This window comes from Tubulanus polymorphus, chromosome 3, assembly GCF_964204645.1.
Source record: "Tubulanus polymorphus chromosome 3, tnTubPoly1.2, whole genome shotgun sequence".
Classification (NCBI taxonomy): Eukaryota; Metazoa; Nemertea; class Palaeonemertea; order Tubulaniformes; family Tubulanidae; genus Tubulanus; species Tubulanus polymorphus.
The window spans coordinates 24,718,213-24,733,050 of NC_134027.1; the positions used below are offsets into that span (position 1 = coordinate 24,718,213).

Here is a 14,838-nt window from a genome sequence, read left to right on the forward strand (position 1 = left end):
GAGTTGTTGATATTATTCTGACACGCGCTATTGAATACGTCACCGGCTGACCACGGTGTACACAAGCATAGGCCATTCACCTCGGCTAACTCACACTGTGAACATGCTACCGTGGATTCTCCTCCTGGCGATCTTCGCTGCGCTACCGCTCCCGCTCCTGCTTCCTGAGGAACGACGTCTTTATGTTTTATGTGTTACTGTTTATCTCCGTACTGTCCTGTACTGTTCCGTGTTAATTAATCCGTTCTTTTTTCTAGGTTCTTACCCGTTTTATTTTTCAGGGCCGATTTCTCTGTCGAATTTCAACGTTTGCTGGAACAAAACTAATGTCCGAAAGCATCGGCTCTCCTTCGCCGGTCACGTGTCGAGGATGTCAGACAAAGTGTCGGTCAGGAAATGGCTGCCCTCTACTCGCCCTCATTCGGAACACGAAAACCAGGATGACGAGGCCTCACTGCCCCCACCTATCTACAAAGTGTGCTGAGTGATGTCAATGACCGGCATATCTGCGGGATTGCGCGGGATACAAATGGAGCGGTTATACTGGATTGTCACGCTACTAGCATTCATTGTGTCCTTGTGACCGCCCGGATGAGGGATGATTCTACTGTCACGCTCTTTGTTTCTGGTATTCTGAGTCGGCTGAGGGATGATTCTACTGTCACGCTCTTTGATTTCTAGTTTGAGTGCTAGTTTTCATTGTGTCCTTGTGATAACCCCGGTCAGTGGATGAAGTCTCTTGTCGGCTTGTGAGTGCTAGTTTCATTGTGTCCTTGTGACAACCTCGGTCAGTGGATGAAGTCTCTTGTCACGCTTTTGAGTGCTAGTTGAGATCCTGAATCTCAACCCGGTCAAGCTGGTTGTACTGCGCTATTTGTGTTTCGTGCAATTTTACAGGTTTGTCAGTTACTGACGTCGCCCAGTACATCTTGCAGTTAGATGGGGAATGTGAGGCGTTGTCATTCTGGTTTTCGCGTTCTGTGTGAGGGCGTGTAGAGGGCAGTATATTCCTGGCTGGCTCATTGTCTGGTGTTCTCGGCATGTGACCGGCGACGGAGAGCTGAAAAGCTTTCGAACATTAGTTTTGTTCCGTACCAAGTTTTCATCGCTCTTCTCTTTTTTTTAATTTCAGGACTCCCAAGAAGTTGAAGAAGATGCTGAAGGTGACTACAACGAAGACGATGCCAAAAAAGAACACTGAACTCAGCAATATTGAAAGTTAAGTTGATACACATGTAAATTACGATGCGTGATACGGAAAGGATTGTGTAACTACAGAATATCGTTCTTTTACTCATTTCAGGTTAATCCAGAAAGGCCCATCTAAAATCTGCCCACAAAAGACTCCACCTTGAAGTACCACCAAACACCGAAAGACCCGCCGCAACCGAACCTGGCAGTCTTGACCTCATCCTGTATGGCAACAGGAATACATACATACATAAAGCTAAGTCGATTTTTCATATCTGGGGTAGAATGCATAGGCACTGGAGAGGATAGAGTCGCTGATCAAGCTCACCATCTCCGCACTACTTTATTGAAGCTCTGTGGCCGGTAGTAAATTGAAATATAGCTAGGCAATGATTGCTTGAATATTTACAATATTGGACGAAATGAGTGAGGTCCTTTAAATATTCTTTGGTCTGATAATTAAAATGTAGATTGGTCAGTTATTGATTAAAAGATTTTGTAAGTACGTACAATTAAGGTAAATTCAATATCTTATGTGACATTTGAAATTATTCGAATGTACCGTAGATATTTCAGGCCTCATATGACTATTGTTTAACTGACAATCAAGATCTAGATAGGACAATTTTTACTAAAAGATATATCAATTAAACTTTATCGTTGGTTGATAGATATTTCTTTACAAATAATATATTGATAAATTTATTAAGATTGAGGCCATACTTTACAATATATACTGTGTGCTGCCTCACACAACAGTTATGAATTTCATAAGATAGTGTCTAGGGCTCTATCGAGGTCTGGTGTTATATGGGGAAAACTATGGACTACAGGTCTTTATGAAACAGTGATTTGGTCTCAACACTGATAAATCCAGAATAAACCAAAGCTTTAATTGATTTAATTCATTCCTGAAACACTGCGTCTTGTTTTGGCTGATGTATGATAATTGTTGTTTGACTGACAATAAGCATACAGCCAGGAAAAATGGCTTAGATATTCACAATTAAGATGAATTCAATATTTGATGTTAGATCAAAAACTTTTTATATCATAAATAGCCTATTTATTGAAATATAGCTGAAATATATAATATATTTGAGCACATCTATAAGTGAATCAGTCTCATTGACTGATCAGTTCTGTAACGCCAACTGCCGCGCTTACGACGACTACCCATGCTTTTCATTATTGGCAAAATTTACTCAAACCTAACTGATTCAATTAATATCTAAAAGCCATACTGTGTGTCAAGTGACGCATATTAGATATAGTTTAACTGAAAATTAGAATCTAAGATAAATTACTCATTAACGTATTACTTAGATCGATTAAGGTTAATTCAATTGTTATGTGAAATTATTTCTAATTCCATGGACATTTAAAATGTAGCTGATACATGTGTATCTGAGCACATTTATTTATCTGTATCTAAGTGAACCTATGGTGTCTTCACACAGCTGTATTAGTTTTGATACATATTGCCAAAATCATATTGCCAAAAACGCAGATTTACTTCCGATCGAATCTGTGCACAAATACATTCCTGGATTTGGAAGGGGGAATATTTCAATTTCACTGTTTATATCAGATTGAAAGCCTTATTGTGACAGGATATCCTAAACTTAGGTCTTATTCCTCTTGCTAATAGCTCTCTTTTACTAACCCCTCTGCTTCAAACTATTTTCTAGCATCATGACTCGCACCGCACCAGGGAGGTCCGGTCATAACAAGGTCTTTTGGTCCTTATACACAGTGAACTATATAATAGCCATTCGGCTAAGGGAATTTCTAATTTACCACTAAAAATATGCTTTTTTATCTTTAATTTCTGATGAATTCAAATAGTGACGAATTCACCACAACTGAAATTCTACTCATGTAGATTTTCAGGCTCCATATAAATATTGTTCAACTGACTATTAAAATATAGCTAGTATGATTACTAATTAATGGTTCGCTTAGATACCTAGAATTTAATTAAAATTAATTCAATGTAATGAATATAAGTGAAACTTATTCAAAATTGCACAGTGGATGAGACGACTGTATCGCGCAATGTCATCTGCGTCTAACTGGGCCACATGTGTATGTGGGATCTGTTGAATCAGTTAGGTTTTGGGGGATTCTGGGTTAGTTAAGCTAGGTATCAAAAGCTCTGATGCAAAATTAGCAGTTCAAATAGTGATTAATTCAAATTCGTACCGGATCTGAAATTCTTCTCGTGTAGAAATTTCAAGCCCCATATAAAATATTGTCCGAGACAATTTCAATTATAGCTAGGGCATTATCAATTAACTTATAGATTAGGTATCTAATTCAGCATCTTCATATAAGGTAAAAGTGCTCAAATCTAAACCATAGGGGTTGATAAGTATAATTCAATATTGGTTGATATATAAAGAATACTGGGTATGTTTTAACTCTGTCTCTTGTGCGTGGGATTTATTGAATCTTTAAGGCTTTGCAGAAATCTGGATTTGTCGAGTTGTGGGAATGATTCAAGGTTTCTTAAATCTGTAGAACCATGTTACTTATAGGATCAGTGTGCTCGATGCTGGCAGCGCACTCACTCTTCAGTTAGTTATATTATCATAATTACAAAATCATTGTATATATTAGGAGCAATATTTAGAATTAATGAAATGGATTAGAATACCATTCACTGGGTACAGATGTCGCCATCTGTGGGTAGAAAACATCTCTTAAGTTTATTAACTGACGATGAAGTAAATTTGATAATACGAACATGGTTTAGCTGACAATCGAAATATATATAGGCCAATATTACTAGCAGGTTTGCACTGTATGATGGGCCTGGGTTTCAATAAAAGACACATCAAGAAGATAGAAGAGAAAACAGTTCAAAAACGATTTGATAAGATTGATTATGCGTTACTAAATTTGTTGTAACTCTGGTATTCCTAGAGATGACTATAGATGCTTTAGTTGAATTGTTGTTAAACTATAATAATCAACCATTGCTTAGATATTTAGAATATAGATGAATTACTATATGAGTTGAATTTTATAAATATCATTTAAGACTATTATTAAAATCTACGTATCGATCCACATTGCAGATCTTATATATGAATTGACATGATAATTATGATCAGTGATATTCGAAAGGATTTTCTGCTCAAAAGGTTCTGCTCTTTTCTTCAGCTTGCCGTTTCAGACTGATTGGAAGATAGTTTGAATGAACCGGAATCGAATTTCCCAATTATTTACTTCGATTTCAGACATACTCGAGAAAAACTACAATAAACTTTAAAAAATTTGACAAATTTAAACGGTGAAAATGACAAAAAGATTAACGTTAGACAAAATTCTCCCACCTTGTAAACTTTCGGACTAGTTTCATGAAAATAAGACCAAATATTGTAAAATATAGTTATTTCCAAAATCTCGATGTATCAAATTAGGCAGAAAAAAATAGATAAAATTATTCAACCTTGTAAACTTTCGGACTAGTTACATGAAAAAAAGACCAAATATTGTAAAATATAGTTATTTCCAAAATTTCCATGTATTAAATTAGGCAGAAAAAAATAGATAAAATTATTCAACCTTGTAAACTTTCGGACTAGTTACATAAAAACAAGACCAAATATTGTAAAATATAGTTATTTCCTAAATCTCGATGTATTAAATTAGGCAGAAAAAAAATAGATAAAATTATTCAACCTTGTAAACTTTCGGACTAGTTACATAAAAACAAGACCAAATATTGTAAAATATAGTTATTTCCAAAATCTCGATGTATTAAATTAGGCAGAAAAAAAATAGATAAAATTATTCAACCTTGTAAATTTTCGGACTAGTTACATGAAAAAAAGACAAAATATTGTAAAATATAGTTATTTCCAAAGTCTCCATGTATTAAATTAGGCAGAAAAAAAAATAGATAAAATTATTCAACCTTGTAAACTTTCGGACTAGTTACATAAAAACAAGACCAAATATTGTAAAATATAGTTATTTCCAAAATCTCCATGTATTAAAATAGGCAGAAAAAAATAGATAAAATTATTCAACCTTGTAAACTTTCGGACTAGTTACATGAAAAAGACCAAATATTGTAAAATATAGTTATTTCCAAAATCTCCATGTATTAAATTAGGCAGAAAAAAAAATAGATAAAATTATTCAACCTTGTAAACTTTCGGACTAGTTACATAAAAACAAGACCAAATATTGTAAAATATAGTTATTTCCAAAATCTCGATGTATTAAATATGGCAGAAAAAAAATAGATAAAATTATTCAACCTTGTAAACTTTCGGACTAGTTACATGAAAAAAAGACAAAATATTGTAAAATATAGTTATTTCCAAAGTCTCCATGTATTAAATTAGGCAGAAAAAAAAATAGATAAAATTATTCAACCTTGTAAACTTTCGGACTAGTTACATAAAAACAAGACCAAATATTGTAAAATATAGTTATTTCCAAAATCTCCATGTATTAAAATAGGCAGAAAAAAAATAGATAAAATTATTCAACCTTGTAAACTTTCGGACTAGTTACATGAAAAAAAGACCAAATATTGTAAAATATAGTTATTTCCAAAATCTCCATGTATTAAATTAGGCAGAAAAAAATAGATAAAATTATTCAACCTTGTAAACTTTCGGACTAGTTACATAAAAACAAGACCAAATATTGTAAAATATAGTTATTTCCAAAATCTCGATGTATTAAATTAGGCAGAAAAAAAAATAGATAAAATTATTCAACCTTGTAAACTTTCGGACTAGTTACATGAAAAAAGACAAAATATTGTAAAATATAGTTATTTTCAAAGTCTCCATGTATTAAATTAGGCAGAAAAAAGTTAACCCCAATCAGTCACTTAATATGTGCTTCGACTATTTAAACGGTGAAAACGACCAAAAAAATTGAAGTTAGACAAAATTATTAAACGTTGTAAACTTTCGGACTAGTTACATAAAAATAGACCAAATATTGTAAAATTATCTTCAAACTTGTAATATAGTTATTTCCAAAATCAGAATTAGGCAGAATAAAAGATTGTTTGAATGAACCGGAACCGAATTACCAATTATGTTCTTGGACTTAAAAAAAACGACCGCCGATCACGCAACTATATCTGTACTTCGATTTCCGATTTTGAAAAAAACGCCGTTTTGCTCCCGGCAGGTGTGGTAGGTTTGTAAGGGACACCTACTCAAACGAGAGCTTGAGGTCAACAAATCATCAGAAATCTGCCGATTAGAGAACAGCGCACAGAAGGGGCCGATTCGAATGAAACTCAAGAACCAACCAACTTAGGAGATCCGATAATGAACACAGCAATGATGGAAGGTACAACTTGAATTGAACTCATCAACTACCACGGAAGAGTCCAATGAATTTAACTCATGAACCAACTAAGACAATCCTTGCCGATACTCGGCAATCTTGAAAGGTAAGTTGATTCACATGGAAATTATTATGATTAATGTTATATGAAATATTGTGTGAATACAGGATATTGTCTTTAACTCTTTTCAGCTGAATCACATCTATGAGAAAAAGCCCATACTAAGATCAACTAACCATCTAGAATCTACTGATTAATACAGTCAGCAGAATGAATCCAACTTGAATTTAACTGCTGAAGTCTAGATAGGAAATTCAGCCAGCATCGGTTTATCGCTCAATGATGGATTTCTTCTACAATTGGTGGAGCAGAGACATTGCGTCTCTCATTACAATTATTCAGGAGCAGCAGAGACAATGCGTATCTTATAAACACTTATTCAGGAGCAGCAGAGACATTGCGTATCTTATAAACACTTATTCAGGAGCAGCAACGACAGTAGAATATGTGAAGTATTGATTTATTTTACGTATCACCTTTTTACAAATCAGTCTGTGAAAAACATGAGTAACATGAGTTTACAAAATTCACTGTCTATTTGAAGGGGCGGAATAAACTAAAGAATAGTTGATTAGTTGTTGAAATGTTGATTATTAAAATTAGGTAATTTGGGCCTGAGAAGGAACTTTTCATGTTTGAATATTTCAATAAAATGGCATCCTCCTCATTCTTTATACTGATTAGGCAAACTGTTTAGATTTGTTAAACAGATGGGTCATTTAAGTCCTTAAAGTTCCTTCTTGGAGTCTCATAAAATTAACGCTCCATTAATTCATGGTATTGATCGCGTTCAGCGTCTCGGTTTGACTCGTAGGTCGGTTGAAATACACGTAAATTGAGATATAATATCGACAGGATAGTTCAGATAAGCTTCATACTTTAGTTAAACATAGCTTTGCTTAATTTGTAATAATCATATAGTTCATAGAATGAATAACTCTCTTAGTCTTTATTCGATTATTAATATTAGAAATAGTGATTCATTTTATATTTTATTGAGTGAAAATGATTTGCATAGCCTAAATGTTCAAAAGGGAGAGCGTAGTCAGTTAAACAGATGCAACTTTTAAACGCAATAAAGGATGTTGGAACGTTATTAGTTTGAACTCTTGAACTTGATTTTGATCGTTTTAATTTTGTTTGTTGCTGTTTTAACTTCTTTCATTGTCATCCATATCATAAGGATGAGTGGCTTTCATACTAATCGGAGTGTTTTATAATAAACTATTATTTAGGTGCAGCAGTGAATTTGTAGCACTTTTTTTAAGTGAGCCCATAATTTCACCGATAAAAAATTCCTGATGATGTAGATTGTAATAAATAGTACAAAATACATAGAACATAATTAAGAAAAATACATAAAAAAAACAATTAATAAAAAAATACATAACAAAAAAAACAAATTGAATTATAAGTAATACAAATAAACGAAACCAACAAACAATTAGTAAATACTCTATATAGGGCCTTCATCATCGGGCATTTTTTCTAATCAACTTAATCCAATTATTAAAGGTTCTTCTTTCATAGAACAACCTTCTCTGTGTTTCCCAACCTCTTGAGATCTTTTCTGTTGTTGTTTTAAGCATTCTATCGGCTCAGTAATAAACAAAACAAATAACCATAAACCTTAACTAAATCAAACACACTAAAAAATATCTGTTTCGATAGAATGCTCCTAATAACTGATGAAAGATCATGCGTCCATTTACCTATATATCACACCCTATCACTGCTGTAACTATTAATTGTTTTAGGGATAATATCTGGGAGATACATTTTATTCTTTTTTAGAAAGAATGTTAAACAGCTATAAACGTGATTAGTTATCGATAGTAGAATTATTGTCATGTTTTCCCTGAAATATCGTATTAAATGAGCGAACTGATAATGTTTGAAAATCTCAGGCTAAGTTAGAAAAACTCTAGTTATCTTGTAAAACTCTAGTTATCTTGGAAAATAATTTTAAAGAAAGTGAAAATAAAGATTGATTAGCTAATCTCATGCTTTCCAGAGTAAATCTTTAGGTTTTATCTCTGATTTTAATGCTTTTATGTTGCACTGTTTTTTTTCAAATGCAGTTCACCCATTGGTTAACGAAGAACTGATAATTCCTCGAATACGCAGCAAAGTTTGCAAAATTTCAGTTTTCTTGTAAAAATGATTTTAATGAAATGAAATAAGAGATTGATTATTTGAATGAATTTATGAATGGTTATTGAATGGTTATTATTTGAATGGTTTTATGTCCAGCTTTAAAATGTTTATATGCTGGAGATATGTTTTGCAGTTTTTGTATAAACAGAAATCTTTCTTACATTGTCATTTGCAGTATAGTTGATATGATAGAATGCTTCATATTTCATGAAATAATCAAGTGTCACTTATGCCCGGTGACATCATGAAATGTCAAATTAATAGTCTTAGACATTCAGACTAGTCCCAATTGTCGGTGTTTTATGGATCAAAGTTTACAAATCTTTGTGTAATTTTGTTATTTTCCTATTGATGGAAGTTTGAATAAAGTGGAAATTTGAATAAAAACCTTGAAATACCTTGCATGATATGCGATATTAAAAGCTAGTAATTTTATTATTGAATAAGCTAAGTCATTATTATAAGGCTAAAAATGATACCTTGTTTTTCCTGATCGGCTGGGTCATTTCATTAATCAATGAAATTTGTAATCGGTTAATTTCTATCTGCCGGGTCTGTTATGGTTAGCTTGATCATGATTTTAAAGCAATACCTTGGTAGATAGGTGGCCGGCCGGGTCAAATTTCAAAGAGTAAAACTGTAAATCAGATAGATTCATTAAATCTTACGCTTTCCAGAGTATTTGGCCAGGTTTATCTCTATCTTTATTAGTGCGGGGAGCCAAGGACTCGAGAGTCATGGTTGTGATCCATAGACGTTTCTGTTTTAGAGTCTATGGTTGGACCACGGATGTATAAACTCTAGTTTATAGTTTATACGTCCATGGTTGGACTGTTTTTGAAATACAGTCCACGTGTTTGAGGAGCTTACGTTATAATTCCTCGAGCACAAACCTGGCATTTTGTATAATTGTTGTATGAGAATAAATATGATTGAAATTCTTTATCTGTTTAGCTACTCTGAACTTTGTTAGTTCACCAGTCAGTGGTTTTTTGTTATCTTGCAATCCAGCTCTTTTTACAACCCAATATTCCCATCAACATTCCGGACATGCTCGGAGACGAGCATGTCCGGAAAACATGATAATCGAATATTGGCAATACAGCTTACCACTTCAACCCGGACACACTAACACTTGTTGACCGGTTAGAAGCGAGTGTTGAGCTGCCGAAGAGTAATTACGAAATTAGCAATCTTTTTGATTGTCACTATTGCCATCAGGGGCGGATCCAGACCGTATTGCCCAATACATTGTTTGTACGGTCTAAAATTTAAGTGCCCTTCGGCAATATTTTGTGACGGCATATATATTTCACCACCCGCTAATTTCAAATTTCCACTGATGATCGGTTTGATTTTTATATACAGAATCAGAGTCCTGAATAGTTAACTTTGCCTTTAAAAGTGGCACCCAGTATCCTTCTTTTGGTGTTAACATTACATGATTAATTACATGAGATTTGTGTTTCTCTTGTAAAAATCATTGTTTTTATTTTCTTCATGCTTTCGGTTAATGTAGCCGATGACCTCTGATCGTCTCTAAGGTTCGAACCCAGTAATTACTGATACTGGTTCAGAGGGGTCCTGATGCTGAATAGAGGATGTACGGGTTTGTACCGGGTTCAAACCCATGAGTGGTCCAAGTTGTCCTGATGCTGAATAAAGGATGCACGGGGATGTCCTGACCGTACGGTGCTGCCGCTATGCTCATCGTTAGCGGGGTTTTCATACACTAACTTAAGTCAACTCTGGCAATCGATGTGCTGTCCAGTTATACTCCGTGACCTTAGCTTGCCAGAGTTGACAAACGTTAGTGTATAAAAATCCCGCTAACGATGAGCATAGAGGCAGCACCGTACGGTACTCAGTTGATATCTTAACAAAAGCGTAATTACTGATAACTGATTCGGAGTGGTTCTGATGCTGAATAGAGGATGTACAGGGGTATCCCGGGTTCAAACCCATCAATTGCTGTGATTCAGAGTGGTCCTGATGGATAAAGGATGAACAGGGGTGTCCATGTACAGAACAGGATGTATTCTCACAGAATTTCAGATATCAATTTTCATTCTGCCACAACACTCATACCAGCATAGTAATCCTAAGAATCAGTATTGAACGTGCACGCCAAGGGGAAAAGATTTTTCCTTGTGGAAAAAAAAACGTTTTCGGTGAGTTTTGTTATACCGTTGATCATTTCATTTTTGTGGGCAGCAAAACGTTTTGTGATAAAAACGTGCGTTCTGTTTTGATGAAACAGAACATCTGTGTGTTGGCCTGGTAAAGGTGTAAACCATATCCTAATGGTTTTAATTTCCTGTTTCATTTCGTTTTATATATCATATTTCTGATTTTGATGCGGTAGTTGTGCTAGTCATGTTGTTATCAAACATCTCAGTCTGTACGCAGCATCTCTCTGATTATTCTGCTGCTAAATTTTGAATGAATTCTTTATGTGAATCGGGCATCAATTCAATTTAGACTCATAATCTTCTTGTTCCATTTTCTGAATCGCACTAAACTATGCTATACTCATTATCCATTGTATCAACTAGAAAAACATCGTTCTTCGTGAAATCAGCAATTCTACACAATATTGCATGACGTAAATATCCGAACGTCTGCCAACACTCTCTCTTCTGTAGTAAACCTAATTCAGCATCAGGGGCCGGTTGCATAGTTATGGCTTAGACTTAAGACCAGTCTAAGACCAACTTAGTTCTATAGCTAATCTAACAGCTTAAGACCAGTCTTTAGATTTAAGGTCACTTTTGGACTTAAGTCACGTCTGTGCAACTGGGCCCAGTATTTCAGAGTTTCGGTAGAGTTTGAAGCAATATCTGTTATATATAAATGTTCTGTTTTATAGTAGGATGCGATTCGAGTTATTTCTTCTCATAGCGAATATTTCTGCCTCAGCATTACGATTCCTCGACTTTCTGTTTTGTATTGTATCATATCACAACAAGACCATCCAAAATTACTTTCGACACGAACAGTCACAATAGGAGTTAACTATAATTGACCTGTATCAGATTCGAACCAAAAACGGTGGTTTCTTGATTGTCGGAGTACACAATAATGACTCACATTGTCGGACAAGCTATTCGAAATCCGAAATAGAATCTGTGTTGCCAATTTGAATCTTTTATTTAACCTCACCGAATTTCCTGAATCCACACAAGATCGAACAAACCATACTTAAAATAAGATTAGATAAATGAATCTTTATTGTCAATCATAGGTCATCGTTAAAATCAATATTGACTGAAATTGATCCAAGAGTTAATTTTCTTGATTTAATGTCCTACAAGTCTTCAGTTATCCAAAGGGTTCAACTTCGCGAATTCGGATGAATTGCTGAATTAGACTGGCTACCGGTCTAGAATATATAAATGGGACAGGCAACCAGTCTATTGCTGAATGATAATAATGTCTTGTCAATGACTGTTTAATAAGAAATAAAACTCTGATGATAATTACAATACTGTTGTTAGATAAAATATCATTCTCGATGCCATAAAAACCGTTACAAATAATGTTTATATACATTGATACCTAGCATGCGTTTGGTCCTTTTTGGATGTGCACTATGCATCAATATTTGCGTTTCAAAATAACAATCACAATCGTGATTTGAGCCCTTAATTTTTAATCAAATATATTCTTTAACTCTTATTCTAGATAAGTTTTAATGATTATCTTGAGAGGATGTGCACTACATCATCAATCTATCGGGGCTAGACTGGTTGGCGGTCAAATCGATTCGATTACCAGGTATCGATATATTCAAATCCACAATACACTACACTACAATACACTTTATACATGCATTATAATAATTTATTCATTGACGACAACATTAAGCGCGACATTTGAGGCGTCAATCCACCTTGTGTAGTTTCCTTGCTATTTCTATCGTACAGGGATTTTATATGATCTTTACCACGCGCGAACTCAAGAGTGTTTCATTAAAGAAAGAGTCAGTCGATCAATATTATTTTCTGTGTTTAGCGATGATATCGAATATCTGTGGACAGTCGGTCAGACCGTGTATCGGAGTCATGTCATACTCGACATCTGGAACCGGTAAAATCTCAAACTTCTGAAGAATCGACGCTAAAAATACGAACAGTTCAAACTTCGCCAGATTTTCACCCGGGCATTTCCTGGGCCCGGCGCTGAACGGCAGAATCAAATTCCGCTTACTACGATCGATTTGTCCGTCTGCTGTGAGAAATCGTTCAGGGCGGAAAACGTGCGGATCTTCCCAAACATTCTCATCCTGAGCGAGTGAGTAGAGGTTCAGTAAGACGACCGTTCCTTCGGGAACGTCGAATCCACCGATTTTGGAATCTCTGACGGCTGCGTGTGGCAGAGCCAGCGTCCCCGGGGTTCGTATACGCATCACTTCAGTAATCGTAGCTTCTAAAAACGGTAATTTCGATTTATCGGAAATTCGCGGTAATCGCGAATCGCCGACAATATCGGATATTTCGTCGTAGATTTTCTGCTGCACATCCGGGTGTTTTATCATGTAGAGCATCGTCCAGAGACTTACCGTGGAAGTCGTCTCGAAACCAGCCGTCAAAAACTCATAACACGTATAACCGAGTCTGGTCTTATCTATACCGCTTAACTTATCGTAATCCAACGCTAGGTAGCTATCCAGAATATCTCGAGTATGATTGGCCGAGAATGTCTCTTCGTGATTGGCTAGGATCTCTTTGCTGATTTCGTCCGCGAACGACATCGCTTCACGGATGGCGTTGGTTTTCCAAGGCATGAAATATCGTAACCACGGCATCACGTCGACGGGATTCCCCGCGCTGGCGAACTCGAAGAATTCCCTCGCCCCGTCCATGATCCGATTGAAGACTTCGTCCCCGTTCAAATCGTGCCCGCGCCCGTAACACAGCTGATAGGTCACGCTACCCGTCGTCATGATCATCAACGTCTTCGGGCTGAACGGGCGTTCGTCGTGCCGCGAAATAGCGTTAACCAATCTCTCGGCTTCGTCCGTTAACAAATCGTCGAAATCTTCGTCGTTTTCGTTGACGAATCGATGCAGAGATTTCACCGCGACGTTCTTCATCTGACGCCACGATTCGTCATATCGACCAACTGACAATCCATCGTCGCGCAGCGTGAATAGATAAAACCTCGGTCGCCCGGCGAAATCGTCGCCACCGAGCCTGGCGTTAGTTACCTCGCGGATTGATTCATCACCGTTGACGACAATCGTCGGGAAACTGCCCAGACGGATGCGGAAGACGTCTCCGTATTTCGCGCGCATTTTCATGAACGTGAGATGTGGGTTTTCCCCGAGCGCGAGTACGTGCCCGATGATCGGTAAGCCCCACGGCCCGGGCGGGAGATACCAGCGGAAATATTCGTTATAAGTCCACCAGAGAATGTACGAACCGAAGAACAACAGGAATACATTGATAAACTGTAAATAATCCCAATCAGAGAATAACGACATAACAGCGACAGCGACAGACATTTTGTTATGTTATAAAACTCATTATCAAACTATCACTTTAAAACTTCCTGCTCATTGACTCGTGACCTAGTTGTTCGAATACGGGTTTGATTGTGAATCCAAGGTCGAGTCGATGTTTTTTATTCATAGAAATCAATAACGGCCCCGGATGTTTAAACAAAAGCTTCTCTAAACCAATATATTCTACACAAGCAACACTATAGAACCTGGGCAGGGTGTTTAGAATATTTCTAAATATTCTGTTTTGTACAGTTTAGACACGTTTATACTGTTTTAGACAAGTTTCACCTTTCCATTCGTTCCATTTGTACAGCACTGGATAATCAGTTTAGAATTCCAAAAACTGCTTTTCGAAATCTGTCATTTCGGTCAATTTTAGATTGAGCAAATTTGTTCTTTGAAAGATGTTGGCAATTAGTGAGTGCTTTATAAAGGATGGCAAATTTGTTCTTTATTAATTGCGGATATTCTACATTTCTGCAAGTTTTAGACAAGCTTTTAATATTTTTCAACTTGCCCTCCATTTAAATGGACAGCACTGAATAATGGGTTGAGAATGTCAAAAGCTGCTTTTCTGAATTTGTCATTTGCCACG

General features: G+C 35.9%; 1 protein-coding gene across 1 annotated transcript; it reads right to left on the reverse strand.

Moving 5' to 3' along the window:
- Positions 1 to 11,964: 11,964 nt before the first annotated feature.
- On the reverse strand, positions 11,965 to 14,253 carry LOC141901203 (cytochrome P450 1A1-like). The gene has a single exon (XM_074788313.1). It carries the CDS (start codon positions 14,241 to 14,243, stop codon positions 12,735 to 12,737), a length of 1,509 nt encoding a protein of 502 aa, XP_074644414.1. The 5' UTR covers positions 14,244 to 14,253; the 3' UTR covers positions 11,965 to 12,734.
- Between the last annotated feature and the right edge of the window lie 585 nt (positions 14,254 to 14,838).